Source organism: Anabrus simplex, chromosome 7 (genome assembly GCF_040414725.1).
Source record: "Anabrus simplex isolate iqAnaSimp1 chromosome 7, ASM4041472v1, whole genome shotgun sequence".
NCBI classification, from domain to species: domain Eukaryota; kingdom Metazoa; phylum Arthropoda; class Insecta; order Orthoptera; family Tettigoniidae; genus Anabrus; species Anabrus simplex.
Window position 1 is genome coordinate 49,742,804 of NC_090271.1, and position 21,397 is coordinate 49,764,200.

General features: G+C 39.6%; 1 protein-coding gene across 1 annotated transcript in view; it reads right to left on the reverse strand.

The window, feature by feature from the left end:
• The window catches only part of LOC137501507 (zinc finger protein 813-like), a 126,372-nt gene that overhangs the window by 14,834 nt on the left and 90,141 nt on the right, over window positions 1-21,397 (reverse strand). Inside the window, exon 6 of the mRNA XM_068228565.1 lies at window positions 4,485-4,595. Within this exon, the coding sequence (XP_068084666.1) occupies window positions 4,485-4,595 (111 nt within the window). The remainder of the gene's footprint in view (window positions 1-4,484; window positions 4,596-21,397) is intronic.

Below are 21,397 nucleotides of genomic sequence, written 5' to 3' on the forward strand. Positions count from 1 at the left end.
TGAAACAAGCAAGAGATATGGTCTGGACATCAACACTAATAAAACAAAACTGATGATCATCAGTAAGAAGAACATCCGAGGCGTGAATCTGTTCCTCAATGGAGCAAGTATAGAGAGAGTTTCACAGTATTCGTACCTGGGTACCATCATTAACAAAGCATGGGACAATTCGCAAGAGATAAAGTGTCGCATTGGAAAAGCGAGAAGTGTTTTCAATTCAATGAGCTCAACCTTCAAGAATCACGACCTTACCATGGATACCAAAATGCGGCTCCTTAGGTGCTATGTGTTTTCAGCTCTCTTTTACGGTATGGAAACACGGACGCTTACAAAAGCCACCAACGCTAGACTGGAAGCATTTGAACTCTAGCTATACAGAAGAATTTTGAGAATATCATGGACTCAGAAGATCACAAATATTGAGGTTCTACGCCGAGCTAACAAGAGACCAGAGCTAATCAACACCATCAAGTGCCGTAAACTACAATATTTTGGACACATCATGAGGAATCAGAAAAGGTATGAGCTGCTTTAACTTATCCTGCAAGGGAAAATAGAAGGAAAAAGATCTCCTGGGCGAAGAAGAATTTCCTGGCTCGACAACCTTAAAACCTGGTTCAACAAAACATCTGGAGAACTGTTCTGAATTTCAATGGATAAAGCCCAAATAGCCATGTTGATCGCCAACGTCCGAGGCGGACAGGCACGCTAAGAAGAAGAAGAAGAAGAAGAAGAAGGAATTTGAACATTGGTCTATTTGGTGGCGGTTTAGTCAGTAATGTGTTAATTGTATGAGTCATAATCAGTGATTGGTACTTAATTTTAACGTCACAGAAGTGTTTATTTAAGTCGCCAAGTGATATCTCTGGGTTACAATGGTTCAAGTTACCCTATTCCCATGGAGCAAAGCTCTCGCCATGTGCTTCGTGCATTCATATTATTCTTGGCTAGCTGTTGGTAGTGAGAGAATTTCTTATTTTGGATCAATACTTTAATTTTGTTGCGCAGAGACCGATACTGTTCAAGAACATCAGGAGAGTTGGTTCGTCTATACAGCCGATGTAATGAATCTCGATGGGACACCATGCGTTTGTTGTCATCAGTTAGCCATGGTGAGGGAGGTCTAGTTACTTTAACCACGGCCAACTGGATCCCTCGCTGCGCTCCTTATACCGGCCTTGACAATCGCTTGTGAAGCCCAGCATAAAGCTGTAATTGGAAAGTTTCACCGTAATGCCGCTGGAGTGCTGGCCTACTACCCACTGACAGGCAGCTGTATATCGCAAATTGCCGCATTTCCAATTTTATTTATATGGTTTTGCTGTCGTAAATGTTGGCAATGTGTTCGCAATGAGGTGCTTGTTGGCTTGATATTGAGATCTGTTAGTTATGCGCTAGTGAGTTTATTTTCTTTTTGTGTAGTGTGATGATTATATTTTTTAAATTGTGTTTACAAATCTTGGAATTTGTGACATTCTTGTGCACCTTTTCGTACTTCGAGCAGAAATTTTATGGAAACAAGAACAAAGTGATTTCTCGCTGTAATTTCGTCCTGAACAAGAATTTTAATTTATGCGCTAATTCGTTTTCTAATGGTGTGGTGATTTGCTTTTCTTTAACTGTGTTAGAAAATATTCGATATATTGCTGTGTGCCTTTTTTGTAATCCGAACAGGAAAAAAAGAGCAAAGGGACACTATCATCTCACTAATTCTCTGCAGACCAGGACAAAACTACGTAGTGGCTAAAAGCAGGTAGCACTCTTATCTTAGTTTTCCATTTCTATTTCGGGTATTTGCCTTCTTTCTTTCTTTCTTTCTTTCTTTCTTTCTTACTCTGTTTACACCTCCAGGGTTGGCTTTTCTCTCGGACTCAGTGAAGGAACCCACCTCTAGCACCTCAAGGGTAGTGTCCTGGAGCGTGAAAGTGCGGGTCGGGGGATACAACTGGGAAGAATGACCAGTACCTTGCCCGGGCGGTCGCAACTTCTATGCTGAACAGGGGCCTTGTGTTGGGGATGGGAAGACTGGAAGGCGTAGACAAGGAAGAGGGAAGGAAGCAGCCGTGCCCTTAAGTTAGTTACCATCCCGACATTTGCTTGGAGAAGTGGGAAACTATAGAAAGGATGTCTGAGGTGGGAATCGATACCCCCCTCTACACAGTTGACCTCCCAAGGCTGAGTGGACCCCGTTCCAGCCTTCGTACCACTTTTGAAATTTTCTGGCAGGGCCAGGAATCGAACCTGGGCCTCCGGGAGTGGCAAGTAAACGCGCTAATCAGGTTTTTTTCACCCATGAATTTTCTTTCATAGAATAATCCTTTAGGTGGTTTCGTATTTGCCATATGACAGCAACACAACACATTTTTATCCCAGATAATCTGAACTTTAACATTTAAACATTGACAAGTAAGAATCACTACTGCTATGAAGAGTTGTTACCTGAGCAATGGGACCGATGACCTAGATGTGAGGCCCCTTTAGACAACAAGCATCATCATCATCATCGAGCAGACAACAGTTTACAATTTATGTACTCAAAATACTTTTCTCTCACTGAATTTTTATTTAAAATTCTTCTTCTTTTCTCGCTACTTGTTTTACGTCGCACCGACACAGGTAGGTCGTATGACCCTAGTGGAACAGGAAAGGGCTAGCGGTGGGAAGGAACCGGACGTGGCCTTAATTAAGGTACAGCCTGATGTGAAAATAGGAAACCACGGAAAACCATCTCCAGAGCTGCCGATAGTGGGGTTCGAACCCACCATCTCCCGGATGCATGCTCACAGCTGCACGCCGCGCGGCCGACTTGTTCCACACTACTGCATTTGAAGTAAAAAATATTGTCTGAATTTAGCACGGCCAACCTGCCCGGTATTTTATATTCTAGTGAAAGGTATGAATGAAATGTAATCTGAAACTATATATATTGAAATTAAAATTTAAACATGTTTGAGTCAAAATATTTATGTTATGCATACAACGAACATGGAAAAAGTAAGACTTTTATGTTTTGTCCAGCCCCCTTCCTGAGAGCAGCGCTTGAAGAATTTTAAAACTCTAATTGAACAATGACTCTTAATCTCAATATTAACATCAGAAGACAAAAGTATTTTGGTAAGTTCTGCTATGTATCTAAATGCCATGATAATAAAACGATTACTATTATTCCTCACAATTAAGGAACATCAGTTGGACTACTCCATCCTCCGCAGTTTCATTTCACGACATTATTTTGGCACATATAAATCAAAGTAGCCTTAAGGATTAATCATTTTAACAATATTAGTCAATGTAACATACTATTTTATTCCCTAAATTAAGATACATCGGCAATCAGAGTCAATATCAGAACGTCAGCTGGACTAAGTCATCTCCCCGCAGTTTCATTTCACATCATTTTGGCAAATATCAACGAATGTAACCTTTAGGATTAATCATTTTAATAGTATTAACCTATGTAACATTCTCCATTACTCTAAATTACGATAAATCGGCAATCAAAGTCAATATATTTTCCATAAAGAAGTATGCATTTCTACCGCAAATAGGTCGGCCGCCAGCGCCACATGTCGAGTTGTGTAACTACTCCGATTACAGTGCGTGGACCCGATTGTCAAGGCCGGTAAGGAGCTAGCTAGAGCGACGCATCAAGTCGGCCGTGCTTTAACTCTACGCTTCGTAGCATGCTTATTGTGGAGAATAAGTAAGAGGGAATTGAACTTTTGTAGTTTCACATCAATATCAACTATGTTATTTATGTCCTCCCAAGGAGAATTAGAAGTATCCAGTCTAAAGTCATTCATATTTATATGTTCAATGTCCCTATAAGTGATATATTTCGTTTTATATTTTGATATTTTAAGAGAATATGACAGGTATATCAAGTCATGCTTAGAAATGCACGGAACAGGAATCTGACCATGAAGCAAACTTTTATGAGGGTTATTCGTAACCATTAAATCAAGAAGGGTATGAGATGAGGAATGAGGAGGTGGTTCCGATAGCGTGGTTAATTGGTTGTAGTGGTAATACTGTCATGTTACACGACTGGAATATATTTAGCAATTGCTTCGTTTTTCTTGTCCGGTGTAATATGTCAGTACTGAAGTCTCCGAATATTAATACGTGTTCATAAGTCGGTAATAGTCGATGTAGAATATCTTCAAAGTCAGTCATATGCCCTACTCTGGGGGGTCTGTAGGTCGACTGTTTTCATTTTTAATGTAATGTAGCGATTATTCTTGCCATCTTAATTAGCTACGGTTCTTTTGTAAATTTTAAAATACTTAAGTATTTGTGAATAAATGTTAGACGGTAGGGCCTAGTCATAATCTGTCAAAGAGCTTGCCACATTATAGTTACTGCTGAACTTGTCTAACTATATACACCCACCTAACTATACCATCCATATTTACTGCGACCTGATCCCCTGATGAGCAAGAGTTGACATGCGATAGGCTGTAGTATAGATAAATATTACTTACATGTAACCACAACTTTTACATGAATAAAGAGGTCGAGTGGTGTGGCATAGTAGATGATGCTTCAGCATAACTGCTGTCTTGAAGGTCTTTTGACAAATGGGGCACGTATGTCTGGAATGAAATAGAAATGGTTACTCAAACTGCTCTGAAATTAGTTGAAAAAACGATCAGCTACAATGAAAAAATGCTAGTATAACTTCATATCATAATAAAGTTAATACGCTTTAAAAACCATAATTTGGAGATTTCCATGCTAAAAATAATTACAGAACATTAAAATATAGCAATTTTTTAATATACAAGAAAATAGACATCTGATACTGGAATGAAGAAATGCAAAATTTCATTGACATAAATACTAATGTCTATTTCTCTCTACCGAGCGAGTTGGCAGTGCGGTTAGAGGTGCGCGGCTGTGAGCTTGCATCGAAGATGGTTTTCCGTGGTTTCCCATTTTCGCACCAAGAGAATGCTGGGGCTGTACCTTAATTAAGGCCACAGCCACTTCCTTCCAACTCCTAGGCCTTTCCTGTCCCATCGTCGCCATAAGACCTATCTGTGTCGGTGTGATGTAAAGCCACTAGCAAAAAAAAAAGTATATTATATATTTCTCTCAATAATATTGATGTTATCCTTTACAGAGCAGAGAAGCATAATCATGCTCCTCCAGATGATCCCTAATCTGCCATGCTCAGACATTTAGGTCGCAGCAAGCAAGCAAGCGAGCGAGCGAGCGAGCGAGCGAGTGAGTGAGTGACTGAATGAATGAGTATGTGAGTACCTAAGTAAGTAAGTAGGTAAGTAAGTAAGTAAGTGAGTGAGTAAGTGACTGAATGAATGAGTGCGTAAGTAAGTAAGTAAGTAAGTAAGTAAGTAAGTAAGTAAGTAAGTAAGTGAAAATGAAAATCCACAGCCTGTTTCCAGTCATTCGACCGGGTCAAGAATGGAATGAATGAAGCCCCCATCTAGCGGCGAGGATAGGAAATGTGCCAGCGGCCGAAGGCTGTCACACTCCTCGGGGCAATGATTAATGAATGACAGGTGAAATGAAATGATATTGGAGAGTGTTGCTGGAATGAAATATGAAAAATCGGAGTACCTGGAAAAAAACCTGTCTCGCCTCTGCTTTGTCCAGCGCAAATCTTACATGGAGTGACCGGGATTTGAACCACGGAACTCAGCAGTGAGAGACCAGCACGCTGCCGCCTGAGCCACGGAGGCTTCGAGTAAGTAAGTAAGTAAGTAATAATAATGCTATTTGCTTTACGTCGCACTAACTACTTTCACAGTTTTCGACGATGCCGAGGTGCCAGAATTTAGTCCCGCAGAAGTTCTTTTACGTGCCAGTAAATCTACCAACACAAGGCTGACATATTTGAGCACCTTCAAATACCACCGTACTGAGCCAGGATCAAACCCGCGAATTTGGGGTCAGAAGGCCAGCACCTCAACTGTCTGCGCCACTCAGCCTGGAAAGTAAGTAAAAAAGTAAACACATGTGAACGACAATTTTGGGGCTGACTGCCACCGTTCGATCATCTCATCTACACCCTTTCTCACATTGTATTCTCTCTCTATCCATGTACGCCATGGATTGCGTGATTTTCTTTCCAATATCAAACGTGTTCATCGATATCACTGGTGACAGTGAAATCATATACTGTTGTTTTCTCCTTAAGTATTACTCAAAGGCATCCCTGATATCGTGAGCACACCTGTCTGTGGGACACATGCATTTAAGAAGTGGATTTTTCTTCCATTTCCAATCTAGATGATCTTCATTAAGCAGGCAGGCATCATGCCATTGTACTTTGGAGAGAGAATCGTCAAACCTGTTGAGCAACAGTGCTAAGGCAGTATGTTGTTCCCCAGCTACCACTATATTAACACCTTATTAAGAGTTAACCAGAGGGGAAAAAAACTATTTTTAACATTTGCTGCCATATGTGTAAATCTAACATGTACATTCCTTTAGATTGTCATAATCAACCATTTACCTCGTCCAGCTCCTGCAGGGTTGGAATGTTTATGGCAACTTTCCATCTTCCTCTATTCAATCACCATTGTTCCTTCTTAAATGTGTCCCTAGCCAAGTTTCTCTTAAATATACCTTTTTTGATCGATTTCAACCATCATATTCTGGGTCTCCCTCTTTCCTTCCCTCCTTCCTTCTACCTGGGTCCCCATCATCTGCTTCAGCGTCCTTCTCTCTTACATCCTTTTAACATGTCCAAACTATCTAAGTTTATCCCTCTCTATTCAGTCAAAAAGCTTTTCTACTCTGGTTTCCTTCCTGATATCCTCAGCTTTCTTGTCTTTCCTATCATACTTCTTAAAAATTTAATTTCACTGGCTTGGATTTTATTCTAATATCTTTTTCTCAATGTCTAGATCTCTGCTGCATATCTTAGTATTAGGCAGAAGTGCATCTTATACATCACCACCTTACACTTCTTTGGTACTTCCTTCTTCCAATCTGGGTTTCTGACACTCTCGTAGAATGCATTTCCCGGTTGAATACTTTTAATAATCTGCTGTACATGTCCAGCCCTGCATCCTGCATAAGCTTGCTTCCCAAGTACTTGAAGCTCTCCACAATTTCATGGTTTTGTCCCTTTATTTTATAATTCCTTTCTCCTCTAGTCAACACATTATTTTACTCTTTTCCACACTGATTTTCATTCCATAATTTTCAATAATCTCATTCAATATGTCGAGCTGCTCTTTTACTTCCTCTCTATTTGCTCCCCACACCAAATATTTTAACAATGAATGGGAAGGAAAATGGATTGACCAAATGGAGAGACGAAAACTCGACATCCTGGGATTAATTGAAGTACAATGGAAAGGAAAAGGAATGAAGAAACTAAGAAAGGGGTACACCTTGTACTGGATGGGTAACAGTAAAGAGAAAAGAAATGGAGTGGGATTTATCGTGAATCAGAATGTTGAACCAATAGCTGAAATTGAGTATGTAAATGAAAGAATTATAATAATGCTCATACATGTCAACAAGGAACTACTGAAGATGGTACAGGTGTATGCTCCACAGACAGGATGTACCGTGGAAGAAAAAGATTTCCTCAATGAACTGGAAACACATATTGTTGGAAATGGGATCATGATAATGGGAGATCTGAATGCCCATGTGGGAACTGACAGAATGGGATACGAGAATGTTCTGGGCCCACATGGGTATGTCGATAAAAATGAAGATGGAGAGAATCTGTTGGACTTTTGTATCAGAAATAACCTGATAATAAAGAACACATGGTTTATGAAGAGGAATAGCCATAAGATCAGCCGATATAGTTGGGATGGACAGTATGGAACACTCATCGATTTTATAATAACAGACCGAGAATGGGGAAGATACATCATGAAAACAAAGATAATCCCCAGTGAAAGTATAGAAGGTGATCACAGATTATTAACTGTGGAATTAAAACAAGTAAAAATCCTAAAAATTGTACCGAAGAAGACACTAAAGATCAAGAATTGGGAATTGGAGGAGGAGGATAAAAGAATGGCATTCCAAGATTGTATAAAAAGGAAGTTGCCTAACACAGAAATACGAAGTGGAGAAGAAGAGTGGGACAATTTAAGGCAGACATTCGTGGAAGCAACAATTGAGATATGCAGGAAAACAAAAGCAAAGGTTAAGGGAAAGGAGACACAGTGGTGGACAGACAAAATAAAAAAAGAGATAAAAGAAAGGGACAAGGTGAAGAAAGAAATGGATAAGGAAAAGCAAAAAACGCATCAGAGGGATGAGAATAAGATAGAAAGGTTACATGTGGAATACAAAAGATTGAATCTACAAGTAAAGAGGAGTATAAAGGAGGAAAAGGAGAAATGTTGGAGAGAGTTTATGAACAAAATTGAGCAAGAGAGTCGAGGAAATCAGAAACTATTATACAAGTAACATACATACATACATACATTATCATTATAGACTGTTATGCCTTTCAGCGTTCAGTCTGCAAGCCTCTGAGAATTTACTAAACGTCGCCACAATCCTCGATTTGCAACTAGTGTTGTGGCCTCATTTAGTTCTATACCTCTTATCTTTAAATCGTGAGAAACAGAGTCTAACCATCGTCGTCTTGGTCTCCCTCTACTTCTCTTACCCTCCATAACAGAGTCCATTATTCTCCTAGGTAACCTATCCTCCTCCATTCGCCTCACATGACCCCACCACCGAAGTCGGTTTATGCGTACAGCTTCATCTATCGAGTTCATTCCTAAATTAGCCTTTATCTCCTCATTCTGAGTTCCCTCCTGCCATTGTTCCCACCTGTTTGTACCAGCAATCATTCTTGCTACTTTCATGTCTGTTACTTCTAACTTATGAATAAGATATCCTGAGTCTACCCAGCTTTCGCTCCCATAAAGCAAAGTTGGTCTGAAAACAGACCGATGTAAAGATAGTTTCGTCTGGGAGCTCACTTCCTTCTTACAGAATACTGCTGATCGCAACTGCGAGCTCACTGCATTAGCTTTACTACACCTTGATTCAATCTCACTTACTATATTACCATCCTGGGAAAACACACAACCTAAATACTTGAAATTATCGACCTGTTCTAGCTTTGTATCACCAATCTGGCATTCAATTCTGTTGGATTTCTTATCTACTGACATCAATTTAGTCTTCGAGAGGCTAATTTTCATACCATACTCATTGCACCTATTTTCAAGTTCCAAGATGTTAGACTGCAGGCTTTCGGCACAGTCTGCCATTAAGACCAAGTCGTCAGCATAGGCCAGGCTGCTTACTACATTTCCACCTAACTGAATCCCTCCCTGCCATTTTATACCTTTCAGCATATGATCCATGTAAACTACAAACAGCAAAGGTGAAAGATTACAGCCTTGTCTAACTCCTGTAAGTACCCTGAACCAAGAACTCATTCTACCATCAATTCTCACTGAAGCCCAATTGTCAACATAAATGCCTTTGATTGATTTTAATAATCTACCTATAATTCCATAGTCCCCCAGTATAGCGAACATCTTTTCCCTCGGTACCCTGTCATATGCTTTCTCTAGACCTACGAAACATAAACACAACTGCCTATTCCTCTCGTAGCATTTTTCAATTACCTGGCGCATACTGAAAATCTGATCCTGACAGCCTCTCTGTGGTCTGAAACCACACTGGTTTTCATCCAACTTCCTCTCAACGACTGATCGCACCCTCCCTTCCAAGATGCCTGTGAATACTTTGCCTGGTATACTAATCAATAAGATACCTCGATAGTTGTTGCAATCCTTCCTGTTCCCTTGCTTATAGATAGGTGCAATTACTGCTTTTGTCCAATCTGAAGGTACCTTACCAACACTCCACGCTAATTTGACTACTCTATGAAGCCATTTCATCCCTGCCTTCCCACTATACTTCACCATTTCAGGTCTAATTTCATCTATTCCTGCTGCCTTATGACAATGGAGTTTATTTACTATCCTTTCCACTTCCTCAAGCATAATTTCACCAACATCATTTTCCTCCTCCCCATGAGCTTGACTGTTTGCAACACCACCATGATGATTTCCTTTTACATTGAGAAGATGTTCAAAATATTCCCTCCACCTCTCCAGTGATTCCCTGGGATCTGTTATGAGTTCACCTGAATTACTCAAAACACTGTTCATTTCCTTTTTCCCTCCCTTCCTAAGATTCTTTATTACTGTCCAGAAAGGTTTCCCTGCTGCTTGACCTAGCCTTTCCAGGTTATTACCAAAATCTTCCCATGACTTCTTTTTGGATTCAATAACTATTTGTTTCGCTCTGTTTCTTTCATTTACGTACAAATCCCTGTCTGCCTCGGCCCTTGTTTGGAGCCATTTCTGATAAGCCTTCTTTTTACGTTTACAGGCTGCTCTCACTTCATCATTCCACCAAGATGTTCGCCTTTTCCCATCTTTACACACAGTTGTTCCTAGGCATTCCCTTGCTGTTTCTACTACAGCATCCCTGTATGCCACCCATTCACTTTCTATATCCTGAACCTGCTTACTGTCTACTGTTCGAAACTTCTCACTAATCATATCCATGTACTTCTGTCTAATTTCCTCGTCCTGGAGATTTTCTACCCTTATTCGTTTGCAGACAGATTTCACTTTCTCTACCCTAGGCCTAGAGATACTTAGTTCACTACAGATCAGATAGTGGTCTGTATCATCGAAAAATCCCTGAAAAACTCATACATTCCTAAAAGATTTCCTGAATTCAAAGTCTGTTAAGATATAGTCTATTATGGATCTGGTACCCCTAGCCTCCCATGTGTAGCGGTGAATAGCCTTATGCTTGAAGAATGTATTCGTAACAGCTAAACCCATACTAGCACAGAAGTCCAGCAAACGCTTCCCATTCCCATTAGCTTCCATATCTTCCCCACATTTACCAATCACCCTTTCGTATCCTTCAGTTCTATTCCCAACTCTCGCATTGAAATCGCCCATTAGCACTATTCTATCCTTGCTGTTGACCCTGACCACGATGTCACTCAATGCTTCATAAAACTTGTCAACTTCATCCTCATCTGCACCCTCACATGGTGAATACACGGACACAATTCTTGTCCTAATTCCTCCAACTGACAAATCTACCCACATCATTCGCTCACTTACGTGCCTAACAGAAACTATGTTGCGTGCAATGGTATTCCTGATAAAGAACCCTACCCCAGACTCCACCCTTCCCTTTCTAACACCCGTCAAGTACACTTTATAATCTCCTATCTCTTCCTCCTTATCTCCCCTTACCCGAATATCACTTACTCCTAGCACATCCAGATGCATCCTCTTTGCTGACTCAGCAAGTTCTACCTTTTTTCTTCCATAAGCTCCATTAATATTGATAGCTCCCCATCGAATTCCATTTCGTTCGCCAAGTTGTTTCCAAGGAGTCCCTCGCCTGTCAAATGGGAGTGGGACTCCATTACCCCATAGGTCCGAGGCTTGCTTAAAGTGTTCTGAGCTCGGTAAATTCATGAAGCAGGATGCTGCCCTACTTGCACATAGTCCAAGTGAGGATCTCTCCTCTAACGGGTTATGGACCACCGGTGAATTGTGTAGTCCTAGCCGCCTGAGCACAAGGAGGGCCACGACTCAGAATATGTCCGAGATGCCCACTCCCATTCCATAGCAACTGGTATCCCGACTCTCAGGACCACTTACTAGACCACTCAGCCGTTGCCCATGGTTCACGAACTAGGACGTGACTACAGTAACCCACAAACATGAAGAAAAAATCAAGGCATTAGAGAGAGAAGATGGATCCACAGTACATGACAAAAAGGGTCTTCAGAAGGTGATGGCAAAATATTTTGAAAATATAATGAGGATGACTGCTCAGAGGAAGAAGGAGATAAAAAAAATGGAAATAATAGATGGAGAAAAGAAGAGAACCTGATAACATGGTTGGAACTTGAAAGGGCAGTGAAAGTAGTGACCAAAGGTAAAGCAAGTGGAAAAGATGAATTCAATGCTGATATGATTAAGGCAGCAGGAAGCAGTAGACTATAGTGGCTATACCGAGCCCAAAATGGCATATGGAAGGATGAAAGGATACCTGAAGATTGGCAACAAGGAAGCATTGTACCATTGTTCAAAAAAGGAAATAGGAAGAAATGTAAAAATTATAGAGGTATAACCCTTTTATCACATGGGCTAAAAATGATGGAGAAAGTCATAGACAAAACACTGAAGGATATAAGAGAAACGCAGTTAGAGGAAGAACAATATGGCTTTACAATGAACTGATCAACAATAGACATGATATTTACAGTGCAAACGATACTGGAAAAACAACTGGAAAGGAACAAGGAAATCATCTTTGTATTTTTGGATTTGGAAAAAGCTTATGATACAGTTAAGAGAAAACAGGTATGGGAATGCCTACAGAAAAGGAATGTAACAAAATCATTAATTAACTAGATAAAAATGTTGTATCATGAGAGTAAAACCAGTGTACAAGTGGGGAGTGGTGACTCTGAAACATTTTATACGTAGGTCGAGTCATAAGTCATGGCAACTATTTTTTTCTCTCACCAACAGCAGATAACACGGAAAATCTAAGATATGCATTTGGAAACGTATGGTATGTACTTGTGTATGATGCCACTAGATGGTGTATGTAAACAACAGTGTGGGTCTAAGCATGCCCCCAAGTTCAGTGTGTGAGTGAGAGCATCACAAAATGGGAGTCAACAAGCAGGAGCAACGATCGCCTTATTCGCATGATCTGAGCCCATGTGACTATGATCTAATCCCCAAAGTCAAGAAGCATTTACGTGGACAATGGTTCGTTAACAAAGAGGACATCGTAACAGCATTTCGGAGAGAACAGTCACACGTTAGTGATACACACGCAGCGAGTTGTATTCAGCGCCTGCCCCACTGCTGGCAACGCACAGTGGAAACCTTGGGTGATTATTCAAAGGTCTGTAACCAGTGGAGACCTGTCCTTTGTATGTAGTCCTGTGTATACCATAATAAAACAATGTTTACCAATGGCCTGTGTTCTGTCACTTTCCTACGAGAATCTCCTGAAGTCAGAATTTGTCCAGGCACTATGCATAAGTGTATGCCCTATATTTCCATATGCATATCTTAGATTTTCCGCATTGGCTCCTGTTACTTTTAGGTTAAGTCAATATTCCACCTTTACAATACCATAAGTTTATTGTCTATTTATTTAAACAATATTATTAACTATGACGGGACATGTTTCTTCTAACTTGTAGACATCATCAGCCGTAAGATATTTAAGAAAAAGCACAAAAAAGACAAGGACAGAACAACACATTAAAATAAATCGGGTTGCCGAACATGTCAACCAAAATAGCGAGTATGTTCCAGATTGTTCCAAGTACACACATTCAAAAGCTGTTGATGAACAAAATTAAAATCATACACATGAGACGATACAGTAAAGCTTGTTGTTAAAGTTCTTCTTGAGGGTGCCGTTGACATGCAGCATTCAGGTGCGTTGGCAAAGGCTGATAATGAAGTGCATAATGTTATTTGTAGGAGAAAAAAGACGATCAACGAGCATGTGTAGGGAATCCAGTGAGAAGATGTAAAGAACGTCATATTGGTGCAAAGTTGACATTTCTTATCAGATATAAAGAACATGTCAACGCCGCCAAACAAAAGATACTCCGCCATGAGCACTCATATGACAGAGTCCAATAATTTCTTCACTTCCATAGAACTTCTTCTTCTTAAGACGCCGTCTCCGAGCGGAGGTTGGCGATCCACATAACTAGCTCTGATCTTGACAGCACAGAAAGGAATGCCATTTCTGAAGTACAGCAGTGCCATCTTCGAAGGTCTTTCAGCCATGAATTTCTTCTTCTCCCAACGGATCTCTTCCCCTGTATCTTCCCTTCGATAACAAGCTGTAATAACTGATACCTCTCACCTCTCATGATATGTCCTAGATATTGCGTTTTCCTTGTTTTATGGTGAGCAGTAGTTCTTTTCGCTTTTTCATCCGACGAAGGACCTTGGCATTTGAGAATTTCATTACCCAGAATATCCGCAAGAGACAGCGATACAGGAACATTTAGAAGGCATCAATACGTTTTTCTACAATTGGATCCAGAGTCCAGCTTTCACATCCATATAGGAGAACAGAAAATATATAGCAGCGGATCATACGAACTCGTAGTTGGAGACTGAGATCTAACCTCACAAAGAATTTCTTCATGGTAATGAATTGTTTCCTGGCCTGCTCAATTCTAGATATTATCTTCCGTTTGGAGTTACATTGGTCATCCAAGATGGTACCCAGATATTTGAGAGAAGACACTTGCTCAACTATTTTATCTTTTATTGTGAGATTTGTCCGAATTGTCTTCTTAGAGAACACCATCAGTTTCATCTTTGTGGGGTTAACATATAATCCAAACTCTTCACTGTGCTGAACTAAGGAGTTTCTCATGCACTGAAGGACAGGCATGTCATCAGCTATGACAACAGTATCATCTGCATATCTGATGTTGTTGATGATTTTCACGTTAATTTTGATCCCACCATAGTCTTCCAATGTTTCTTTAAAGATTGCCTCTGAGTAAAAGTTTAACAACAGAGGTGACAGTACATAACCCTGGCGGACGCCCTTCCTGATCGAAGCAGTTACTGAAGTTCCTTGATCAGTTTTGACATTTGCAAACTGATTCCAGTACAGGTTACTGATTATACATAAGTCACCAGAGTCAATACCTGTTGATCTCAGAATCCCTATCAGCTTATTGTGCCTGACACAATCAAAAGCTATTTTATAGTCTATAAAACAGGCATAGACATCAACATTCATATCTCTGCACCTCTGTAACAACACATTTAACAAGAAGAGTGCCCCACGTGTACCAACGCCATTTCGGAAACTGAACTGATTCTGATCCATGTGGGATTCACATTTTTTGTATATTCTAGTGTGAATGATTCGCAAGAATATTTTGAGCACGTGAGACATCAAACTTATCATACGATAATCATCGCACTGAGACGAGTTAGGCTTCTTCGGTAGTGGTATGAAGGTTGATTTCAGCCAGTCTGATGGTATTTCTCCTGATACATATATCTGATTGAATAATGATCTTAAGATATTGAAGCCAGTAGATTCCTGTTCTGTTATTACTTTGAGAACTTCAGTGTACACACCGTCAGGTCCAGTTGCTTTACCATTCTTTTGAAGTTTTACGGCATGTACAACTTCACTTTTTGTTATTTCAGGGCTATTTTCATTTATTCTCTCGTCAGGTGAAGGAGGATCATTTCTGTCATCTTTGAAGAGATTTTCTATATATTCGTTCCATCGTTTGAGTTTCCCTTCCACACCGAAGATGATTTCATTATTGGCATCTCTCAAAATTTGACCATATCATCTCAGTTTCAAACCAGCAAGTTCTTTCACTTTCTTATGCAAGTTAAAATAGTCGTGCTTCTCTTGAAGGATCTCAATTTCTTTACATCTGTCTGTCATCCATAATTCTCGGGCTTCCCTGCACTTTCTGCGTACAGCTTTTTTTAGAATTTTGTATTGAATGTGATCTGTATTTTTGTGCTTTCTCCTTTCATCCATAAGTTCTAGAATTTCATCTGTCATCCAGCTCTGTCTTTTGATGTTGTTGCATTGTCCAATTTCATTTTCCTGGATTTCAATCACACTGTCTTTAATGGTGTTCCATGTGTGTTCTACTTCTGATGATTCAGTGTATCTTTCAGTGTATCTTATTAATTCCGTCTTCTTTTCCAGTGCAGTTCCAACATTAGTTCTTACTTTGGGATCCAATAGTTTCGTAACACAATGCTGTCCGCACACGTAGCAATACGTGTTTCCGAGCACGGTGCGCTGCAGCCGATCACGTATGAATACGTGTTGGTGCAGCTCTGTCTTCTTGTGCCATCTCACGGTTATTGAGGAACTGCTTGGAGATTATTGTTGATGTACCTAAATGGTAGAAAACCTACACTTCTTTTAGTACTGGTTTTCCCCGTTTTAGTGCGTGAATGGCATTTGTTTTCGCCTTCGAATATCTCCCGTGTATCCATCAATGCTAGGCTTAGTCCGGTGGTATTTGAAGGTGCTCAAATACGACAGCCCCGTGTCGGTAGATTTACTGGCACGTAAAAGAACTCCTGCGGGACTAAATTCCGGCACCTCGGCGTCTCCGAAGACCTAAAAAGTAGTTAGTGGGACGTAAAACAAATAACATTATTATTATTAGTAAACAAAAATGGCAGCGGCAGTAAACAGTGGATTGACTCCAGGTGAATTTATACGCGAATTATACGCTGATAATTTGTCAGATGTTCCCAGTGATTGTAAGGAGAATGAAGATGAATTGTTTAATCATAATTCTAGTGCTAGTGTTGTGCATTTATGTGAAAATGATGCGTCTAATGACACGTTTATTGCACCATGTGAGCAGTCAGAGCAACAACATGTTGCTTCAGATTGCGAAGGTGATCTAGGTGTAAGTACTGTTGATAACATTCTCCCTATTTCTGGCAGTGAGTGGTTTGAACCGTGTATTATACCGGTTTTGGAGCCTTCCTAGGGGAAGCCTAGCATTAAAATTTTGGCCGAGTGAACCTAAAAATATAGGCCTAAGTTGTGTTGTCAAGTTGTTCATTGGTGATGATTTGTTGGAGTATATGGTGTAGGAATCAAACAGATACTATTACCAGAATGAACCAAACATAAAATCTCACAAAAAACTGTAAGTTTCAATGCATTCTCATTCCATATTTAGGAACTGCAATAATTTGAATGATAACCTGCAACAACTACATGTCTCTGCCAAAATCTTCCGGCCACACAGGCCAGTTACATGTCAGATGGGCCGGACAGCAATGTGTTAATATCTATATGCCTGGATAGTTTAACATTTCTTTTAATTTTTCTGAAACGTACCATTTTAAGGTCCATTACAACTGGATTGTGGTCACTATTTACATCAGCACCGGGATACGTCTTAACGGATGTCACATATTTCTTTAGTTGTTGTTTTACCAAAATGAAATCAATTTGATTTCTTATGATCTTTTCGTCGTTATCGGCGGGTGATATCCATTCTTTATTTTCATAGTAAAGAAAGTTTACACAACGTTTTAGAAAACATTATATATTAACATAGATCAAAAACGCAACCCCACTCATAATTTAAATGAGATTTCAGAAACTATGAACGTAATTTTTGAGGCATTACTCAACAGTTCCTATTTCGACAAACATTCAAACAAGCTTCCACGTGATCGCTCCCCGTCTATTGATTCCAACCTTCCCCTAATTTCCCCTCACACCGGCTCCCATCACACACGTCCTCCATAGTTCATCCTCAGTCAAAAAAAAAAAAAAAAACACCATGCTAAGCTAATTACTCTTTGAGAAGCAAGAACGCAAGTAATCAGATGTGCCACAATCTTCCTTTTTTCATTCTTTCGTTTTTATATTGTAAAAGCTTGCTTAATTTCAATTTTTTCAATTTTTATAATAATCTCTATTCTCATTCTAGGGCCGTCCACTGTATTTTTATGTACGTCATACGATCTGATATTCCACCTAGTTTTAATAAGAAATGTCAACTTTGCACCAATATGACATTCTTTACATCTTCTCACTGGATTCCCTACACATGCTCGTTAATCGTCTGTTTTCTGATACAAATAACATTATGCACTTCATTATCAGCCTTTGCCGACGCACCTGAATGCTGCATGTCAACGGCACCCTTAAGAAAAACTTCAACAACAAGCTTTACTGTATCGTCTCACGTGTATGATTTTAACTTTGTTCATGAACAGCTTTTGAATGTGTGTACTTGGAACAATCTGGAACATACTCGCTATTTTGGTTGACGTGTTCGGCAACCCGATTTATTTTAATGTGTTGTTCTGTCCTTGTCTTTTTTGTGCTTTTTCTTAAATATCTTACGGCTGATGATGTCTACAAGTTAGACGAAACATGTCCCGTGATAGTTAATAATGTTGTTTAAATAAACAGACAATAAACTTATGATATTGTAAAGGTGGAATATTGACTTAACCTAAAAGTATACGTACGACAATACGGACTTTACGATGAAATTTATTTTATGTAATTGTCTCCTGTTCACGAGAAAAAATTAGTTGCCATGATTTACGATTCAACCCTCGTACAAAAAAAGGTCTCAAGCAAGGAAGTGCACTGTCGCAGTTATTGTTTATTATATTGATGGATGAAATCATAAAACATGTAAAACGGAGCATCAGTAGTGATGAAGTGAAACTTTGGTATTTGCAGATGATGTGGTGATTTGGGGAAATGGAGAAAAGGAAGTACAAAGGAGACGGGACATTTGGAATGAAAATCTGAAGGAGTTTGAAATGGTGATTAGTAAAAAGAAAACTGTAGTCATGCACTGTGGAAAAGAGAAAAAGAGAAACCAAGTGAACATAGACGGAGAACGGTTAGAGAATGTAGAACAGTTTACATATCTGGGTAGCATTATTAATAGAAGTAATGAAATCAACCCTGAAATTAATAACAGACTAAGTAAAGGTACAACATTTTATCATCAAGTCAGAGAGCTTTTATGGGATGACAAAGTACCCAAGAGAACGAAATTAACATTATGTAAACAGTATTTCATACCGATTGTAACATACGGACTAGAAACGTTGGTAACTAATAAGAGACAAGATAGTAAGATCCAAGCAGTAGAAATAAAATTTTTAAGAACATCGGTTAAAAAGACAAGAAGAGATAGAATTCGAAATATTATAATCAGAGAAGAGCTAAATATAGAACCATTCGTACAGAACATATAGAAAGCAAGACTGAGATGGTTCGGACATGTAAAAAGAATGGGAAAGGAATGGATAGCAAGAAGGGAATTGGAAAGAGAAGTTAAGGGAAAGAGACCAGTTGGAAGACCGAGAAGAAGGTGGATGGATCAGATTTGGAAGGACATTAGAGAAGCTGGATTGGATGTGGCGGAAGTAATGGAGCAGGAAAAGTGGAAGGACAGAAAGGAGTGGAGGAGGTTTGTTAACCACACCCGGGCGACTGGAGTGGGACATTGATGATGATGGTGATGATGATGATGATGATGATGATGATGATGATGACCACAATTTCATTAGCAAACAGCATTACCTTCAGCTTCCTGTTCTAATATTTTACCTCTGTCTCCTTCAAAATTGTGTCCATAACCATTATGAATAACAATGGTGACAGCACACTTGCTTATTGTAGTCCAGTTTCATTCCAAAACTACTCTGCCCTCCCCACGTGTGTGAACACTGCTGCAACATTTTTGTACACTGTCTGCAAAAATTCTATAATTAGTTTTCCAAATCATTTCTGTTACATTCTTTTCCATACTTTTGCTCTGGGTACACTATCATAGGCCTTCCCTAAATCGAGGAATATCATCACCATACCTCTTGCAAATTTTCAATGTTTTTCTATTAACTTCCTCATACAGATGATAGTGGTCTAGTATTGAGCTTCCATATTGAAAGCCGCATTGCTCTTCTTGTAATTGTCCTTCCACCTTTCATCCCATTCTCTTTTCTAGTACCCTTCCAAAAATGTTGCTACATGAGATGCGAATGTGATTCTTTGATAATTATCACACATCTTCTTGTGCCCTTCTTAAATATAGGTATTATTACTTCTTAACTCTAGTCATTTGGTACTGATTTTTCTTTCCAAATACGTCTAAATAGCCAATACAGTCATTATGGACCAATGAGTCCTAATGCTTTTTGTCATTTCCACAGACAATTCATCCATTCCTCCTGTTTTTATCAGTTTTAATCATTTAACGAGAGTTTCCACCTCTTCCAATGTGATTTCACTCATGGATTCTGTCTCCTCACACTCTACTTTTATCATCTCATCTACACCTCTTCTCACATTGTGTTCACCTAAGCCAGGTAATCAATATTCTCCTTATCTCCTCTGGTTGTGTTATCTCCCCTCCTTCCCGGTTCACCTGCTTCCTTCTTACAAGTCCGTATAGTATCCTTTTACCACTATGCACATACTCTTCCAACTGTTGTGTAAATCCTTTCCAGTTTTTCTTAATAATAATAAAAAATAAAAAGACACTATAGCGCAACAGCCCTGAAAGACCATGACCTACCAAGCAACCACTGATCAGCCCAAAGGCCACCAGACGACGAGCTGTCATATGGTCAGCATGACGAATTCTCTCGACCGTTATTTTTTGCTTTCTAGACAGGGTCCAGATTTTCTTCACTTACTACTTTGTAGCACCTTCTTTACATTATCTGATACTTTCTTTCGTTTTATTCCTATTCCATAAATGCTATTCTTTCCTTTTATTTTGCACTGCTTCTTGTTTTTTTTTTTTTGCAAGATGCTTTACGTCGCACCGACACAGATAGGTCTTATGGCGATAATGGGACAGGAAAGGGCTAGGAGTGGGAAGGAAGCATCTGTGGCCTTAATTAAGGTACAGCCCCAACATTTGCCTGGTGTGAAAATGGGAAACCATGGACAACCATCTTCAGGGCTGCCGACAGTGGGGTTTGAACCCACTATCTCCCGAATACTGGATACTGATATAGATGTTGATACCCATCTTTAGCTTTCACTCTTTCAGTTATTCTGTCACAAGCACTCCCTGCACAGCTTACAAATGTGTTCTTGAACATGATACATTAGATTAAAACACTCTCCACCTCAGTTTTGGGCATGTGTTATTTCGGTTTATAATGGAATTTTCCTTTTATTCCCACACTTTTGATTTCAATACTTGTGTTTCCTTCTCTTATATCTTTCATTTTCACTATTCTTCCTATGCCGGGCTGGGTGGCTCAGACGGTCAAGGCGCTGGCCTTCTGACCCCAACTTGGCAAGTTCGATCCTGGCTCAGTCTGAAGGTATTTGAAGGTGCTCTTTCTGACAATCAATCGTCCCATCCAGTCCCTTCTTACCACAAATTCTGTATAAATGTCTTAAAAACAATAACTATAGGACTAATCAAACCGAGGGGGTTGAACATGGATGATATTGTGGACAGCACCATTCGTTTAGTGTAGAATTTGTTTCTATTTTCAGTCTGATGTAGGTTTAGACAACAGTTGATTTGAAATTAATCTGCTGAAGGGTTCCAGGCTAGTTCTAAAGTATGAAAAACCTCAGGATCAGTGTTGGTTACAGAATTTAATTCTCTGGAATTGATTCTAAAAGCATAAAATTGTTTGTGGAACTTTTTCCGTAAATGGAATCCACCATGCTGGAGAAGACTTAGTAGTTTTGTCCACAGCTGTAGAGCTTCTTCTTGGGTGTCTACCCCTGAAAGACAATCATCTACATAAAAATAATGTTTGAGGACTAAAGCAGCTCTAGGGAAATTGGTTTCATCATCCTGCGCAAGCTCATG